At 34.3% G+C, this 18,018-nt stretch overlaps 1 protein-coding gene across 3 annotated transcripts in view; it reads right to left on the reverse strand.

The window, feature by feature from the left end:
* Rpp25 (ribonuclease P protein subunit Rpp25) overlaps nucleotides 1–18,018 on the reverse strand; it is a 148,709-nt gene that overhangs the window by 118,936 nt on the left and 11,755 nt on the right. Inside the window, exon 2 of one of the 3 annotated variants that reach the window (XM_090394839.1) lies at nucleotides 9,205–9,353. In XM_090394839.1, the coding sequence (XP_090250965.1) occupies nucleotides 9,205–9,353 (149 nt within the window). Of the gene's footprint in view, nucleotides 1–9,204; nucleotides 9,369–18,018 lie in introns of all 3 variants that reach the window. The other 2 variants (XM_090394838.1, XM_090394840.1) reach the window with 2 other exon arrangements.

The raw sequence follows: 18,018 nt of genomic DNA on the forward strand, positions 1-18,018 counted from the left end.
AGTAAGCAATAGTGGGCAAAATATGAATGAGAATGTGCAATATCTGGCTGAAGGTAACGTAGATGATGAGGTGACAGTGAGGAGGAAAATAGCACACTTATGTGGAGTCCCTCCAAACGACAAAACTTGAGCTCAGGCAACTGAAGAAACATTTGGCATGTGGCACAGCAGGAAAGAGAATTAAAGCAAAAATGAATGGGAGAAGTATGAAAGAGCAAGAAACTGGGAGCAAGGAGAGAGAGAGAGTACAGTATAGAGATTCTATTATAAGAATTGTACTTAATGAGAATGCAACAAAAGCACGTTTCCAAGGTGTAAAAGATCATGAATATTAGGTGAAGATGTTAGTTTGCAGAGTTGAGAAGTGAAATAGTTGGCACACATGATTTGAAGGTTAAGAAATATGCAATAAGTGAGAAGATGTGAAAAAGTTGCAGGAAAAATCAAAAAGAAAAGTGAGAAAGTAAAGATTGTGATTCTGCTATCCCTATATGATAGGAAGGAATTGAGAAGAGTAATGACTGATAATGAGTCAATGAGAAGATCGTGCAGAAGAATGGCATGTAGTTTATATATGTATGATGGAAGAAAGAACTCATATGCTTGATAGACTGCATTTGAATGTTTTTTTGGATTTAGATGTTTAGAAAAACTTGTTTGGCAAGAGGTTGGAATTGCAAAATCAGAAAAGTTAGAGGTATTGGTGGTGAAGGGGAGCCTAGCTAACCACAGGAGTGTAGAAATTATTATGACCAGCCAGGTAATGGCATTACCCAAGTTCGTTTCTGAGGTTTTGAATTGAATGGGTTGATAATGATGTTGCACAAGGATAACTGAGCCAAAGGCATTGATGAAGTGCATATATGTACATGAATGCCAGAAGTATCAAAAAATAAAGAAGAGGAGTTTTGAGTATTCGTCACTTTGACTTTGCCAAATATTATCAGCAAGGCTTGGCTGACAGAAAATGATAGTTACAGGGATAGTGTTATATGTTAATTTTATTATTTATGTCGACGAACTATGTCAAACTGTCGATTTGTAATATCTTGATATTTAATTATTTTATTGTTCTACTTTCCGATGTGTACTTGAACTTCTACCTCTCTGTTAAGTGCTCTTTACCTTGTTCCAGCTTAAGCCAATTAATTTAGTCCCCACTTGTGATGCTTTATACTTCCTACAAGTATTAGCACTGTTAGTGAAAAGGCAACTCAAGGTTACAGTTAACTATTTCCCATGCGATATAATTCAGGGAAAATTTGTTTTTCAACTGCACCACCCTGAATTAATGTTATAGCACGGGAAGAATAGTTATAACACTTATAGAATAGATCATTTTCTAAAATAATACCTTAAACAGTCAGTCGTGGCAATTTCTCTAATTTAAGCACACAGGTTCGGTTATTTTTGTGAGACAGTGCATTAGTCAAAGATCAGGCAATAGTTTTTTTTAAACAAACAAAACATGTTTATTTTACCTTAAGCACTATACAATATGATACACATTAAACAATCTCTCTCTAATACCTATTTTTTACTTAAATCGTAACCTTACAATTCAGACCTGCAATTCACAATGCTTGAATAACTTGCTTCACAATCTCTAGGCCATTACTGGCTGTTACAATCAATATCATTGGCTAACATTCTTCTCAATAAATATAACTAATTCTCAGCCTCAATTACTTCTTATAACGACTTATACAACTACTTTAACAAAGCTACATTCAGCAGACACACAATTCTTAATCACTATCTCAGTGTTAATATATTAGAATCTACTCACAAATTCATAGAAATATATACAGTTCTACCAATCTTGAAGATTTGTGGCGGTTCTGCTGACTGCTTTCCTCGGTCCTATATCCTAGCCTTTGCTGAATGGCTTTTTGGCGGTCATCCTTGTGGGATTTGTAGCATAGCTCACCGTCTGTTTTGTACCTATTGTTGGCGCCTCATATCTGGTCACACGTGGCACGTTCCGCTACTGAAAATACATCTCCGTAGAATGATCTGCCTCTCCTGGGTTCCTTCCCCATGCCTAGGGGTCACAATCCACAGCAAACTGCAGCAAAACAAAACAAAAAATCGTAAACTCCTTTCTAGGTTCTCAAGACCTCTTTTATATGATTCAGAAGCTCCTTGTTTTTAGGGTCAGAGACCTCCCAAATCTGCTGTAAATAACTGACGTTACTGTTGTCTCGACTTTCTGATTTGGCGGCAATAATCTCTACATTTGCATGACCTTTTGTTTACTTTCAAGTCGCCAACATAATCTTGTCTAATCCCCTTAACTTAAAGCAGAATTAATTTTAACATTCTGTTACATCAAAACCAATATAATGCACAATTTTAACCTTTACAATATTTTAATAATTTGTGAACACTTTCTATATAATTCTTTTTGTTAGTTAGCTTTTACAAGTTTACGATCAGCACTTCTCCTTTAAAATACAGTAATTTACAATTTTGTTCTTTCCACATTATTTATGACCTCTGTAAAAATAAATGTCGGAAAACTTTTTATAAAATTTCATCACATCGAATTTTACAACAGGATCAGATAAGAAAGAGGGAATAAGGAAACAGGTCAGGAGGGGTAATACTGATGATAGTTGAACTTCAGCCAATAAAAACAGAAGTCAAGAGTTGAAGTCTGAAGGAGACTATTTATTTGAAGTCCTCTAGTGTAAGATAGAAACCAATGGAACAAATACTTGGTTGCTGCTATAGACTTGTTCTGATGGATAGCTGAACATGGGGAATTATCACTGAAGAAAGGGTTTGTGTGGAACAACAAAGCTGGCAATTATGACAAAATTAGGAGGCTTAGAGCAGTGTCATAGCCTAAGAAGCTATAAGGGAATAATGTCAAAAGCAGTATCAGGCTGCATAACATGCATCGTAAGGAAACACCAAGTGTGAGCTAAATGGATGAGTAGTGCTATAAAGCTGGAGCGAGAAAAAAAAAAGCATGCATGCTCATGAGCAATTATAAAGTGCAAAATATTTACTAGTATAGTTTTAGGCTTTTTTACTAGTATAGTAAAAAAAGGCTAAATCAGATGAAAGAAAGTTAGCTAAGAAAGCCAAAGTAAATTCAAAAAAGATTTTGTATTATGGCAAGTAAGATGAAGGATGATTACAGAAGCACAGCTTTGTAAAAGGTAGGTTCTGCCTTTAATGTATTCACCTTTTATGATAAATGTGACAGAAGAATTGGATAAAGGAAATGGCTATACCATGCCACTACTGGACTTTTCAAAAGCATTTGACAGATTAAGTTGGGGAAAATGGGAATGACTATTGTGTTTTATTATTTCATTATTGTGTTTTTAAGTGTTTAGCAAATTAGTGTTTTATAGTAGTGTTCACATTTGTATAATATATTTTGTGCCTATTAGAATACTGAATACAATTGTAAAATGGCACCAAAAGTGCACAAGAATAGCATAGAAGAACCAAGAAGGCTTAACCCACTAATAATGATACTAAAAATAATTTAACCTTCGAAACGGCAAGGTTAAAGTAGATTAATCGACAGATGATGTGAAAATAACAGAAAGTCGAATAGCATTTAAAGGAACACAGGGAAAATAAAAAAGTTAAGCAACAAAATGAAAAACTACAAAGCATTGAAAAAAGATAAGTTAATGCGTAATGAAAATTACATAAATAAAGTCAACTGTAAAAAGAAGGATATTTTATATGGCAACTATCATAAAATATGAAATTGATGAGCAGGTTATAAGTTCAAGTTTTCCCAGAGCAAAAATTAAAAATGTAGCACATGCAATTGAAAAACCAAAAAGCAAAGCAAAAGAGATCATAATTCTAGTAGAGACAAACAAATTAACTAGAAATAAGTTCAGTATGAGAGAGGATATGAAAAAGTTGTTGGAAGAAGCAAGAGAAAAAAAGTGAGAAAGTGACAATTGTAACTATATTACCTAGATATGATAGAAATGAATTAAGAAGAAGGGCTACAATGGCAAACAGTTCAATGCATAGGCTGTATAGAAAAAATGAATGCATGTTTTTGGATGTGAGGAGTGAAGGAAGAATGGATTTGTATAAGAGGGATAGTCTACACTTGAATGCATTTGGTATCGGGAGTCTGGAGAAATTATTAATTGGTATAAGACCTACCACAAAGACTCAGGGAAAATATATTATGATAGGAAGAACGATAAGAACCTGTGTGTGTTAGAGTGACAAAGTTATGTAGCTGTGTTAATGATGGGAATGGATGGTCTATGTTATTCCAAGTCACATAGTCCAAACTGTCAGATATTTCATCAAACCGTTCTCTGCACTTCACGTCAATAATGTTAAGCTCATGCCTGGCACAGTTAGACATTGTTATCTTACAAAGATAACAATGTCCAACTGTCCATTTACAAGAAACCCACAGATACAGGTAGATATCTACATTATTATCTACATTACAATTACATAAGATAACTACTATATGTTATCTTGTAAATGGACAGTTGAACATTGTTATCTTACAAAGATAACAATGTCCAACTGTCCATTTACAAGAAACCCACAGATACAGGTAGATATCTACATTATTCGTCTAACCATCATAGATCGCAAAAACACAGCATCATTCATGTGCTCCATAATAGAGCCTTAAGGTCTATTTCGAAAGAAGTAGATGTACAGAGAGAACTGTCACAAACAGCTAACACTATCTCTGAATGGATACCCTTCTAACATTTTAAATAAATTGCTTTTTAAAGACAACCTCCAAAAACGTGGAACAGAGTCCCAATATGTGTCCACAGCTGTCATTCCATATATTAATACAGTATCCACAAAATTAGCGAGAATGTTAAAAGCTCATAACATCAGAGTGGTTTTTAAACCAACTATCACGATCAGACAAGTCTTAAGATCACCCAAAGATGAGGTACCTTTCTTCAAATTTCCTGGAGTATATGAAATTTATGCACGTGTGGCCTTTCTTACATTGGGCAGACCTCTAGAAGTTTTGAAATAAGACAGAAGGAACATGTTGGGGATGTCAATCACAATAGAATCATCACAGCTGTTTAGCTCATCATTTCTCAACATCAAATCACGTTATAGATTGGAAAAACAGTTCTATGCCTTACATCAAGAATGACTACAGACACAGAACTTTCAAAGCAGCAGCAGTGGTGCTACACACACAGGCAATAATTTAAATAGAAATCAAGGTGCTATTCTTAAAGACATATGGAAATATCTCATCAATTCTCTCAGCTTAAAAAAAACTACAATATGCGAAAAACTACACAACACGTGGTCATGTACCGGATTCTGACTGAAGCATTCAAACGCATGCACGCCATCAAACGCAAATTATCAAATGTAACGGCCTAGCAGTTACCAAAGTGTATGTTTTCATGTAATGTGATGCATTTGTTTTTACACCAGTATAGCCTTGAAAATGCTAGACAGTGGCTAGTGAAACTTGTTGGCTCTTTGTATTTTTAATCATTAAATCTTATGGTCTTTTAACAATAAAAGACCATAAGACTTAGTTTTAATACATTACACCAAATAAAAGACTTAGTTTTAATACATTACACCAAATATGAACAATTTAACTTCACAGATGAAACATAAAGTTCGGTGCTTAGAAAAGGACAAATGCAAAAAAGCTAAGTTACTAAACCACGTTATATTTCTGAAGAGATGTAGAGATTTTGCTGTCATCCCGAAGTTCTTAGTAGTAAAAGGACATATCCAATCTGCAACAGCCAAAAGAATATACTACAAGACTTCGTTAGCATTAATCAGAGAAAGGATACAACATACCAGGTGTGAGCTTCATATTATTGATGCGAAGTGCAGAGAACGGTTTGATGAAATATCTAACAGTTTGGACTACACGACTTGGAATAACATAGACCACTTATTACATCGTAGCTACGAAAAAACTTTCGGAGCAAGTAAAATCACACAAATTAAAAAAAGATGGGAATGGATATTATCATGAAAACAATTATGAGGAAAGAATGATTTTGTGTTCGTAGAGATTTAGCAAGCAAGTGCAAGGAACAGAGATCCACAAGTTGTCCAACTGTGTCATGCAGACTACAAAGAAGAGTATACAATAAAAAGCATACAGCAACATATGTCTGTACACGAATGTTAGAACTATAAGAACCAAAGGAGTAGAGTTTGTTGCCTTTGTCAATATGTTGGTACTTCAGATTGTAGTGAGACCTGGCGCTCAGATGCAGACATACCAACTGGTATTGAGTGTAAAGGGTAAAGTATTTTTAGGAAGGAGAGATAGGATAGGAGAAGAGGGGTGTGCTGCTAATGATATTAATTAGATGACTTGAATCCAATTAAAGCTGAGACCTATGACTGCAATACAGCTGTGAGTTTGTCACAGACATAGTGCATCAGTTATAGTGATGAAAAATACATTACCAAATAAAGATGGGAAAGGAAAAAACTAGTACAGTAAACCCTTGATTTAATGGACAAAATTTCCGGTCCGTATGTCATGTGAAAATTAACACCCTGTTAATTTTAAAATGCTTTTAACCAAGATTTGCTTATAATTAAATTAACAGGTTATTTTTTGTTAATAATTTCCTGTTATTTTTCACAAATTTTGATGAATAGGCCATCATATGTCTGAAAAATACTGTAATAATTTAGCCGACATAAATCAGTCACCGCTCATAAAACATTTTTGGCGAATAATTAGAACATGATCACACGAATCGCACTGCAATTGGTTCTTTTGTCGCGTGTCATGACTTTCTGCGGCAGTTTTATTACACACATTTTCATAATTTTAGGGAGTTAATTATAAAACAACAGCAGAATTCAAAAGTTCAAAAAAAACCTTGATAGTTTTTTCAAAGTAGGATTACCTAACACCAGCGGCTCAACATCGAATATTAACTTCACATTAACTTATCTAAAAGTGTGAAAATTGTGTTAAAAATTATCTGCAAAACATTTTTTTTTTTGTTATTACAGTGCTAATATTGATAAAATGGCAGTATAATGTTAGATATTTTTATTTTAAAAAAATTCGTGATTTAACAGACACCCCCTTAGGCTCTATTAGTCCGTTAAATCAAGGGTTTACTGTAATCATAATCGGGGACTTTAATTATAACATTCATTAGGTAGCTGTGAAATCTCATGAGAAGAATGAAACTGAATTTATTTGAGCTGTTGTGAGACAACTTCCTCAAGCAGCATGTGACAGAAGGAACTCTAGGTCAAGGAGTGTTAGAGTTAATTATAGTGTTAAAAGGGATTTTAGTTAAAAATTTAACTATCCTGCCTCCAGTTGGTGACAGTGATCATATAGTACTCACTTGAGAAATAGCTAAGTTTATAAATGTTCCATTAATAAAAAGGTTACACGCTGAACTACAAAGCAGGAAATTATGACTACCTGAGGAGTATGCTGGGTTATGCACCATTGTATGTTGTTGGATGAAAAGGATATGAACAGTGCATGGAAGCATTTAAAAAATATACTGCTTAAAAACAATTAGGGGATATTTTGGTTTTATTGGAAATTATAAAGTTATAGAAAAAAATAAAATAAAAATAAAAATAAATTTAAGGCTTGTTTTGGTAATCTTTCTGTTTTCATTCTCCCAACATGTTCCATCCATTTATTTATATTTTTTAATTCCTATTTTATAAATTTTACTCATTTGTATTTTTAATTTTATTTTTTACACAATTCAGCAACTCTGCTCAAGAGACCAAACATGGAACTTTTTCAAGCCACTTCAAGCCTCCAATAAGAAGGCTGGTGGTCTCAGTCTCACACTGGGTGATAATGTTATCTCTCACCTAAAGATAATCACAAACTTCCATGTCCATGGTGAGATTCAAACCTGCAGTCTGTTGGTTGTAGAACAGGCATGCTAACCACTCAGCCAACCAGGTCTAAAGTTTACATGCATAGTTTACACTATGCATGAAATTACATTCAAGTGTAATGATTTTACATACTAATATATTGCTTATATTAGGAAACAATTATACATTAAATTCAAATGAATTAAACTTAGTTCTAATTTCAAGTTTAGTAAACTATTCTTCATGTAATAATTTAGTACTATATATGCTGAATTTCTTAATTATCCTATAGTATAAAACAAAACTTTTTATTAAGTATATTGTCATATGTGATGCACATAATGAGGGACACTACCAAAACCAGTTTTCACCTTTATTACAAGTCATCAGCAGAAAACCAGATGAATAGAAATCAGACTAGGGTTAAAAAATGGTCTAAAAAGTATGACATGAATTGCAATGTATGACAATGTACAATGACTGAGAAATGTGTTTTACATTATAAAATACTTATGTCCACTTGTACAAGTCAACTGCTCTTAGTACATAACAAGCCTACTGTGAAAATATTACAAAGCTGTACATGTAGTTTAGCTGCTTTAAATAATATACTGTATGTGAATGAAAATAAAACTGTCTTTTATAATATGCTACTGAAGCCAGCAAAACAGGCCTGCCATTTCCATCAGTAGTGCTAGAACACCTGAAGAAGGACCATTATAAGTTTGATTCTAGTTGGCAACATTCAAGTGCAAGTACTAGGATGTTGCCAACTGGAGAAACTAGAGAAACAAGGAAAAGAGTCCAGCAATTGTCTGCTGGACTCTTTTCCTTGGATGCTTGGTACAAGCATAATAACTCAATACACAATCCTGTAGAATGTGGTAACAGATAACCAATGATAATCCATTTCTATTCCATAACTTTATTCATCATCATCATGCATATCAAGGATTTAGGCCTAGAAGTCATCGTTGAATCATTTAAGAGGCGTCCTGGTTTTCATTAGGAAAAAGGAATTAGGAAAATGCCCTATTTCTCCTATGGGTTTAAATTTGGAAGAAGGCTAGTTCAGAAGCCTTAAGGTAGCAGCCCTACCACTGAACTATTCCATCGTCAGGCTAGTCCCCTGACATGGAGAACATAATTCTACTAGTAAACTTTATTTGCTAGAATTGCAATTACAAAAAATTAAGAGGGACAACCTTAATGGTCTATTTTACAATTATAAGATTAACTTCTGATAATATTGGGTGAAAATAAAGTGTATGGCATAGCAATTTTTTAAACATAATAAAAATTTATTATGTTTAAAAAATATAATTTTTTAGAAAATATTAAAGTTTGTCATTTACTTACCCGAAATGACTTTATAGCAAAGCCAAGTAAATTACGCAGCTTGCTACCACCTTTTACTTTCATATGAATTACATTATCTGGAATATTAGAAAACTGTGAAGTTTGTTCATCTTCATAGTTTATTACTTTTCCTTTGGTATAATTTGCTACTAAGAGAAAAGAAACTGTTTAAACTTATGTTATGTGATGAAAGATAATTAGTTCATATAATATAGACTGATATACATATACAGGCATCCCTTGTTATACGCGATCTCACTTTACACATTTTTGCTATAACATGATTTTAAAAAGTTAATTTAAAAAATCGGAACCGGTAGCAATTTTGCAGTCACCCCCCTGTGCATGGTCACATGACTGTGTGTGTGCCACTTTGACAAGGCAGCATCGTGCTGCATGTCAGTCTCACGGAAGGTGTAGAACTAGTAAGCTCCATTGCTGGAGTCTTCTGCAATGCAAACATCATGGAAAAAAGAGGTAATTGTGATCAAAATACTTCCAAGACTAAAAAACAGAGAAAAGCTATAACACTGGAGGAAAAATTAGAAGTTATCAAGAGGTATGAACGTAATGAGCACACAGTCGACATAGTCAGAGCTACAGGAATTTCAGAATCAACTTTAAGAACAATAAGAAATCAAGCAGAGAAAATAGAAGAAAGTTGTAAAAGTGCAATGAGAATGTCGGCAACTAAGATAACACAGATAAGGGCACCAGTTATGGAGAAATTGGAAAGGATGTTAGCCCAATGGATTGAACATGAAAATCAACGTGCTGTTTCATTATCCACCTTGATTATCCAGGCTAAAGCAAAAAGTTTGTTTGATGATCTGAATGCTATAGATCCTGATCCTAAAGCGCAATCTTTTGCTTCACGTTCTGGGTGCTTTGAACATTTCAAGGTGCGACATGGGTTTCATAATCTCAAGCTGACTGGCAATGCTGCAGGAGCTGAGAACTTTCTGGCAAAATTTCTAAGTGTAATTCAGGAACATGGTTATTTGCCTTAGCAAGCGTTCAATCTTGATGAAACAACAAAATTTGTGTGTTTTGTTTATAAGTTTAAATAATTCATTCATTAAAATTTCTTTTGCTCACAGGCGTAAAGTTTTCATTTTACCCTATCTCTATCTCACCCATGCTAAATTCAACTCACTTTATGCAATTATTTCATAGAACCAATTAATCACGTAAAGCAAGGGACACACACCTGTAGCAGCAAAAACTTATACATATGCAGTATTGTTGTATTACAGTGAAGGTAAGGATTTGTTTAATATTAAAACAGGATTTTTTTTTTTTTATGAGAGCCCTTACAGGACAGGTTGGTTAATCAACCTATAGTACGTTAGTACCGTGTATGGGTAGTGGGTTGGGAAAGAAGAAACTTGTTTACATTTGATTTAAACGCCTGTATATTGTATTCCTTGGGAAACACATCAAGGGGAAGAATGCTGAGTATTGCTTTCTGTTAGCACAGAACTCTGCAAACTTTATTTCTATTAAAGGTCCCCCCCCCCAAAAAAAGCTACAAATATTATGCATATCCTGCTATACTACTATATGATATATACTATATATGTGATATATATGCTATATGGGCATATAGATCTCTTTATGAGCAGAAATATGAACATACACAGAAATAGCAGAAATTTTAAAATTTGTAGCTTAAGTCTCTCTTTCTCTCTCAAGAATTATCTACATATCATCTATTTCTGAATACACTGTTTTGTGGTTAATCTTGCTTTTTTGTTATTCTAGAAAATCAGTCAGTGCCTTTGATCTACAACTTTTGCATAACAACAGAACTTAATATAGAAACCAGAAATGCTGCTGGAATTCAAGATTCTAATGTACTTGTGGATTCATCAGTGGACCACTAATCACAGAATTATTATTATCCCAAGAACCTATGGTTTCAAAGAGTCATCTAGGAGGCCCTTTTCTCATACACACAACTCATCATGCCACACCTTAAACACACACAGATTCTCTGCAGACACCACCCTCTCAGGCAAGGGATTCCAATCATTCAAAACTATACGTGCAACAAACCTGCTTCTCACTTCCCTGCTCACATCCTCCTTATACAGCTTCCGGGGATGACCTCCGATTCTCCCATGATTTCCAACCATTTTCTGTAAAACCTCTTCAACAAAGATCCTATAACAACGTCTTACTAACTTGCAGGTCTCTCATATCACTCCTCTTCCTCCTATCCACTAGACCAGTGCTTCCCAAACTTCTGGATGTCAGGGCCCCCTTTGCAAAAATTAAAATATTTCACGGCCCCCTCGAAAAAAAATCGCAATAGAGAGATATATTATTATAATATTTATTGTATTTATATTCAATACAAAGCATAGACAGTGAATATTGCAAAAATCAAATGCAAATATTACGTTTTTTGCCTCTTACCTTTTGGTTCAGAAGACAATGCGGGCTGTTCTGGTAAAATATGAAATACTGTCCTTTTTTTGAGTCTGTTTCTGCTTCTTCTGATTGTTCGCGGGATTTTTTTTTTATTTTTTTATCAGCCACTTATCCATCTCAGGGTTAATTTCTTTAACGTAGAATAGATCAAATAATATCACCACTTACCGATACTGGCACACCACAGACTGATAACATGAAATTAGTGAATATTACCTGAATAAGGGAATCCCTGAACCAGGAACATTTTTCTCTTTTGCGACTTTTCTCCCTTTACGGTAATTAAGCCTAACGCGAAACAGACAGCAAGGCAGGTTATTAAAACGGGCATATGATTGGTGCAGTATTAATAAAAGATCACGCAACCGAAAGATAAAAGCATAGCTGACAATTGAGTTGAAATGCTAACTCTCTTATATATATATATATATATATATTACTTAGTTTTAACACTTTTACGAATTTTCACACATTCAGTTGAATTTTATTGCTGCCTTGGGAAATCAAACTCGCACACATCTAATTAATAACAATAGTTTTGAGTTAGATACTGTGTTTGCCCATGCAACATATGGTTTTGTTTCAGTCTATACAGCATAGTTTCTGTATGAGGGGACATGTGATTCATTAATTAGTGTGTTTTTATCCCAGTTGTCTCTAATTGCACTATTTGTTGAGAAATATATTACACAGACTCCTCATAGCTTATTCACTGGCATAATAAAAGTACTTGTTTTTATTGCCTCTGCAGTATAGTGACTATTAGGGAGGGCGTGTTGTTTACCACTGCAAACGAGTTGCTATCTCCCCACATGAACTTGTTTAAGCTTTTTTTCATGTGTGAAGTATATGCGAAACTTTTATTGGTAACAGAAAACTAGCTTGGATGACAGTGATAATATAAAACGAGTTTTGATATGTATATAAAGTCAATATCGACAGTCCCTGATTACGAACGCGTGATGAAAGAGACAGGAAGATTTGGAGCTTCCCTGGAGAGCATTCGAAGTAAATACAATTAACCACTGCTTTGAAATGAAACATATGAATAAGCAATATTTACTAATATTCATTAAGCGCCGGAATACGCAGGAAGCAAAGTTTGTGAACCAACACCAATGTGTGAATTTTTCCATTAAAATATAAAAAATAACAAAAAAGAAAAAATAAATAATAAAAGTTAAATACGTTTCTTTTAAAATAAAAAAATCTACTTAGTGTTAAAATATTTTAAATTTGTTTTCATTATTTCACGGCCCCCCTCAACAAAACCTACGGCTCCCAAGGGGGCCGCGGCCCACAGTTTGGGAAGCACTGCACTAGACTCTGTAAATTGCATCTTCTCAATCTTTTCTCATAATTGACATTCTGTACCTTAGTCAGTTGCCTCTGGACTTTTTCTAACATCTCTTCAGAATGTCAGTTTGCAATCCTCTATCTTAGATATTATCTAAGCAACAAGACTATTCATCCAACAAAAAGAGGTATACAGACAACTCAAGAGAACACAAAAGCAACAAGAAAAGCTTCACTGGTTATTGTGCCCTTGCTCACTCACTTACTCTCCTTATACAGTTTCTAAGGGTGGCCTCTTATTCTGCATTCCATAAAAAATCTCTCCCACATCAAGTTATGTCTTAATCATATTTCCTCTCAGTCCTATTCACAAAGTCCTAGAAATCATACTCCCTCAATACATCCTCATACCAACATTTTGCAGACCTGAAACCACTTTTTCTTCATTCTTCTTTGGATCCTTTCCAATACATCCTGATCTTCATGTGACCAAACTGCACATAATAATCCATATAGACCTAATCAAGGCCTTATACAATGGATCCATTATGTCTTTACGTCTACATGCCAAAATCCTCCTTATCATTGCAATAATCCAAATTGAAGATTTCAAAAGTTCAAGTAATGTGACCATAAGCTTCAGGTCCCATCATCACCACCCCTCCCAGATCTTTCATCTCTCCACTTCAAGATTTTATACTCTGCATCCCATCATTACTTAACAAATTTCAGAACTGCAGTTTTGCAGCACTGAACTGGTAATACCATTCACTTACCCACTCACACAGGTTATTGAGATCATTCTATAAGGTCAGAACCTAATTTACACCTCATTGTTTTTGCCAACTAAGCTTCATCTGAAAATCTGTAGTTAAATCCATCTTAATATCATTAAAATACAAGTTAAGCAATAACAGAAACAGAACAGACTCCTGCAGGATACCACTAGGGACTCTCATCTTTTGTGATACCATGTCAAGCCGGCAGGAAGCATTTCATTGGAATGTTTGTGTAAAGAAGGTTCCCATTTCAATTAGGCTTTTTGGAATAATTAACTGTAAATAACTGTCTGTTGATGAGTAAGAGTTGCTGTAAAAGTTGTGTACCTTTGTGTGCTTGCATTCCTGACAGGAATAGAGATGGAAGGGTATGATGCTTCATGAAGATATGATAAAAAGGGAGAGAGTGCTATTCATGACAGAAAGGGTTATGTCCTTACAAATAGAGATGCAAGAGGGAAATAATGCCAGTGGTTTTGAGGCAGTATGGTCTAAGATAGCGGTGAATAGAATGAAATACTTAGTCACATGTTGTTATAGACCTGGTAATGTGGATGGTAGTGAACATGAAACGTATAATCAAATTAGCCAAGTAAATAAGAAAACAGTGATCATTATGGGTGATTTTAATTAAGGCAATATAGACTGGGATGAAAGATTGCAATTGGAGTGGAACTATTTTGCCTTCTTTCCACTCCTTAGGAACCTTGCCCACTGCAAACACTTTCATTAAACAATCAGGTCAGAGAATATCTAACCGTTGTGTACATTCTTTAAGAATATGTGATGATATGTCATCCATTCCCACAGCCTTATTAACATCTAACCCAATCAACACCAGAGACAACACTAATTCTTACACTTCTAATTCTCCTAATACTTGCCTTCCTTCTGTATATTGCACAACATCATTTACAAAAGTATGATATTCACTGAAAAAGTGCTTGTTAAGAGTGGGTTTGAAGTTATGTGAGTGGTTAGTATAATTTAGCACTTGTGTAAAATTGGCGATTTTTTTTTTTTCTGTTTCAGTGTGTTTTCCTTAGAAAATTAGTTTTATAGTATATTAGAGTAGATGTTTGTGTTTTTAGAGTATTTAGTATATTTATTACATATTTTTATTTCATATTTTAATATTAATCCAAGTGTAAAATGGTGCCAAAAACACAGAAGAAACAAAATATAAGAACAAAGAAGTAGCAAAAAAAGAAGGTTTTATCCACTAAAGATGATGGAACTCAGAAAGCCGAGCGGCATTTAGTGGAACAGAGAGAGAGAGAGAGAGAGAGAGAATAAAAAAGTTCAGCAGCAAAAGGGAAAACAAACCACTAAATGAGGTAAGTTAGCGTGTGATAACAAAAATCTGGTAAGTAGAGTTGATTATAAAAAGAAGTGTGTTATTTGGCATATTGACTATCATAAAACAAGCTATTGATGAGCAGGTTATAACGTCAAGTTTTCCTGGTGCAAAAATTATAAATATAATGCAAGGAATTCAAAAACAGAAAAGAAAATTAAACAAGATCGTAGCTGTAGTAGGTACTAACGACTTAATTAGCGATAAGTTCAGGATGAGAGATGACATGAAAGGGTTAATGGAAGAGGCGAGAGTGAAGAGTAAGAAAGTAAAAATAGTGAGTATATTACTGTTTACCGATTGTTTATTTTATTTCAAGTGTTTGGTATTTACACAAGGTTTCAATTGCAATTGATGCAATGACTTAAATATTTCTTTTTTGAATATGGAAAATCAGTGACTCAAGACAAAATAAAAAATTATATACATTTAATGAAACTAAAATATTATATACACTTTAAATAAAATTGCATAACTACAAATAAAACTGGATCCAAGGCCTAAAATAAATCTACACTTAGAGATTTCCTTATCCAAAATTATTAAAATCATTCATGCTCTGACTCATTCTATTATTAGAATTGTTTGACATATATAAATCATGTCTACCAGACTAAACACCTTGTTTTTACAACAGCAAAAATGTTCAGTCAGTTTCTTTGTTAGGACCTTTTCTGAAAATATAAAATTTTCTTCTTCTTTTCCATGGGATCCCCCTTTTTTTTTTTTTTTTTTTTTACGTAGCATACAATATTAATCAATCTGCCTCACTGAAATATAAATATTCTTACCTCTTATTCTATTTGTCACAACACAACTTACTAATTTTTGTACCAGAGAAAGAAGTTTCTTCTACTACTTCATAAACAACAGATCTAAGTAGAGCTCTTCATATTAATAAGCCATTTTACAGTTTCATATTTCACCAATTGCTTTTTTTCATACTAATCTGATGTCCTTAAGACAGATGAAACTTTCCATTCAGCGTTTCCTCGAACATTCAATGAGAACGTCAATTGCAATATCTTCTTTTATTTTCTAAATATTTGTTGACAGTCTCAATTTCTTCAGTTTAAAGACTCACAGTTCTACGATTCCTTTTCAGAATCTTCTATTAATATTCTCCTGAGTGTAACGTAAAACTTAAAAACTTTCTAAGAACAAAATTTCTCCAGTCTGCGTTCTTAAACTTCCATTAGCTCTCCCTTGTTACCCCAATACCGAAAGCTCTCTGTCAGCTGTCAATCACCCATCAATTTATAAATTAGATGCAGTATAGTATGCCCACAGATACAAGACCCTTCGACACTTCTGCACAAGTCAAAGAAGGAGAATCCATTCCGATAATAGGGTAATCAATCCGTCTTTTTTATTATTATTATTCGCGACACCTCCAAGGAGTCTGAAGACTCATCGCAGGAGGACACCTACTGTACAACTCTCCATCTCCACCACTACACTGAACCTCTACTACCAATCATCTACATCAGCGCCATCTACTGCCCACCACCACCACAACTAGTATTTTTTGTTTATAAATTGCGTGTGTTCTGAAGGGCCGATTTGTTTGTATGCAGGACAAAAAACCCGAGTTTCCAGGAGAAAAAAACCCTACCACCTCTGTATGAGATCGGCTAACTCACCTTCGATTGAAAAAGTCCATATAAAGATTCCTCCTGTCATGACGAGACTCGAACTTAGGCCTTTTCCAATTGAAGGCACAACGTACCATGTTCTTCCAGTTGTGCTACAGAGGCGCTTAAATAATAATAATATTATTATTATTATTAATAATAATGAAGAGCCAAAGGCTTCAATTCGGTGACATGAACTTAAATAAGTTGAGGGATATTATATCCCATATGGTTTCTTAGCCAAATATAGAAACTATATAAAGTTCGGTGATTCCAAGCGTAAGCAAATACCTGGATAGTGCAGCACCTGACCCTTGAAGGTAGTGCAAGCTGAGGCAACTCATGTAAAGGGTGGAGCAAGTTCCGATCACTATTCTTGATATTTACCCACAATGTGAACTTAACTCCTAGGAGCTGTATTTTGTTCAACATTATGAGAGAAGGTTACTATCCAGACCGGTTCCAACCTTTTTTGAGATCTCATCAATGAGTAGGTAGACCAAGTTAATACCAAGTTTGTAGCGGTCTGGGTGGTGACCTTCTCTCATAATGATGAACAAAATACAGCTCCTAGGAGTTAAGTTCACATTATGGGTAAATATCAAGAATAGTGATCGGAACTTGCTCCGCCCTTTACATGAGTTGCCTCAGCTTGCACTACCTTCAAGGGTCAGGTGCTGCACTATCCAGGTATTTGCTTATGCTTGGAATCGCCAAACTTTATATAGTTTCTATATTTGGCATGAAACTCTTTGAGTTTCTTATTTGGCTAAGAAACCATATGGGATATAATATCCCTTCACTTAAATAAATAATAATAATATTATTATTATTGTTATTATTATTATTAGTAGTAGTAGTAGTATTAATATTATTATTATTAGTAGCAAGCGGTCGCAAGCATGCTATTTCGATGCCCCCATATTTTAAGTTGCAAAGTAGATTTTTTCTTGTGAATTAAAATTTAAAGTTTATCAGTGAATTTCGTTCTTCAAGACGAAGATATTGATGTAAAAACTGTAAGTATCCATTAAGTAATAAGTAAATTACAAGTATTCAAAGTTCTAAGTATACCCTGGTCAACTACGTGAGAAAAGAACAAAGGAAGTCGCCATATTAGAAATTACAGCAAGATCGTCAAACAAGAAATATGAAGTGCTACAAATGCCGAGAAGACTTAACGGGGGAAGAAAACCACATAACATGTAGGAGCTGCCAGAGAAACATGCATTTTCTATGTTCGGGATTGTCCGAAGCTACTTGGTGGCGAAAATCAAATAAGAATCGTGATGAGTGGAAGTGTCCCCATTGC

This window comes from Typopeltis vanoorti, chromosome 6, assembly GCF_054136105.1.
Source record: "Typopeltis vanoorti isolate ZY-2024b chromosome 6, IOZ_Tvanoo_1.0, whole genome shotgun sequence".
In the NCBI taxonomy this organism is placed as follows: domain Eukaryota; kingdom Metazoa; phylum Arthropoda; class Arachnida; order Uropygi; family Thelyphonidae; genus Typopeltis; species Typopeltis vanoorti.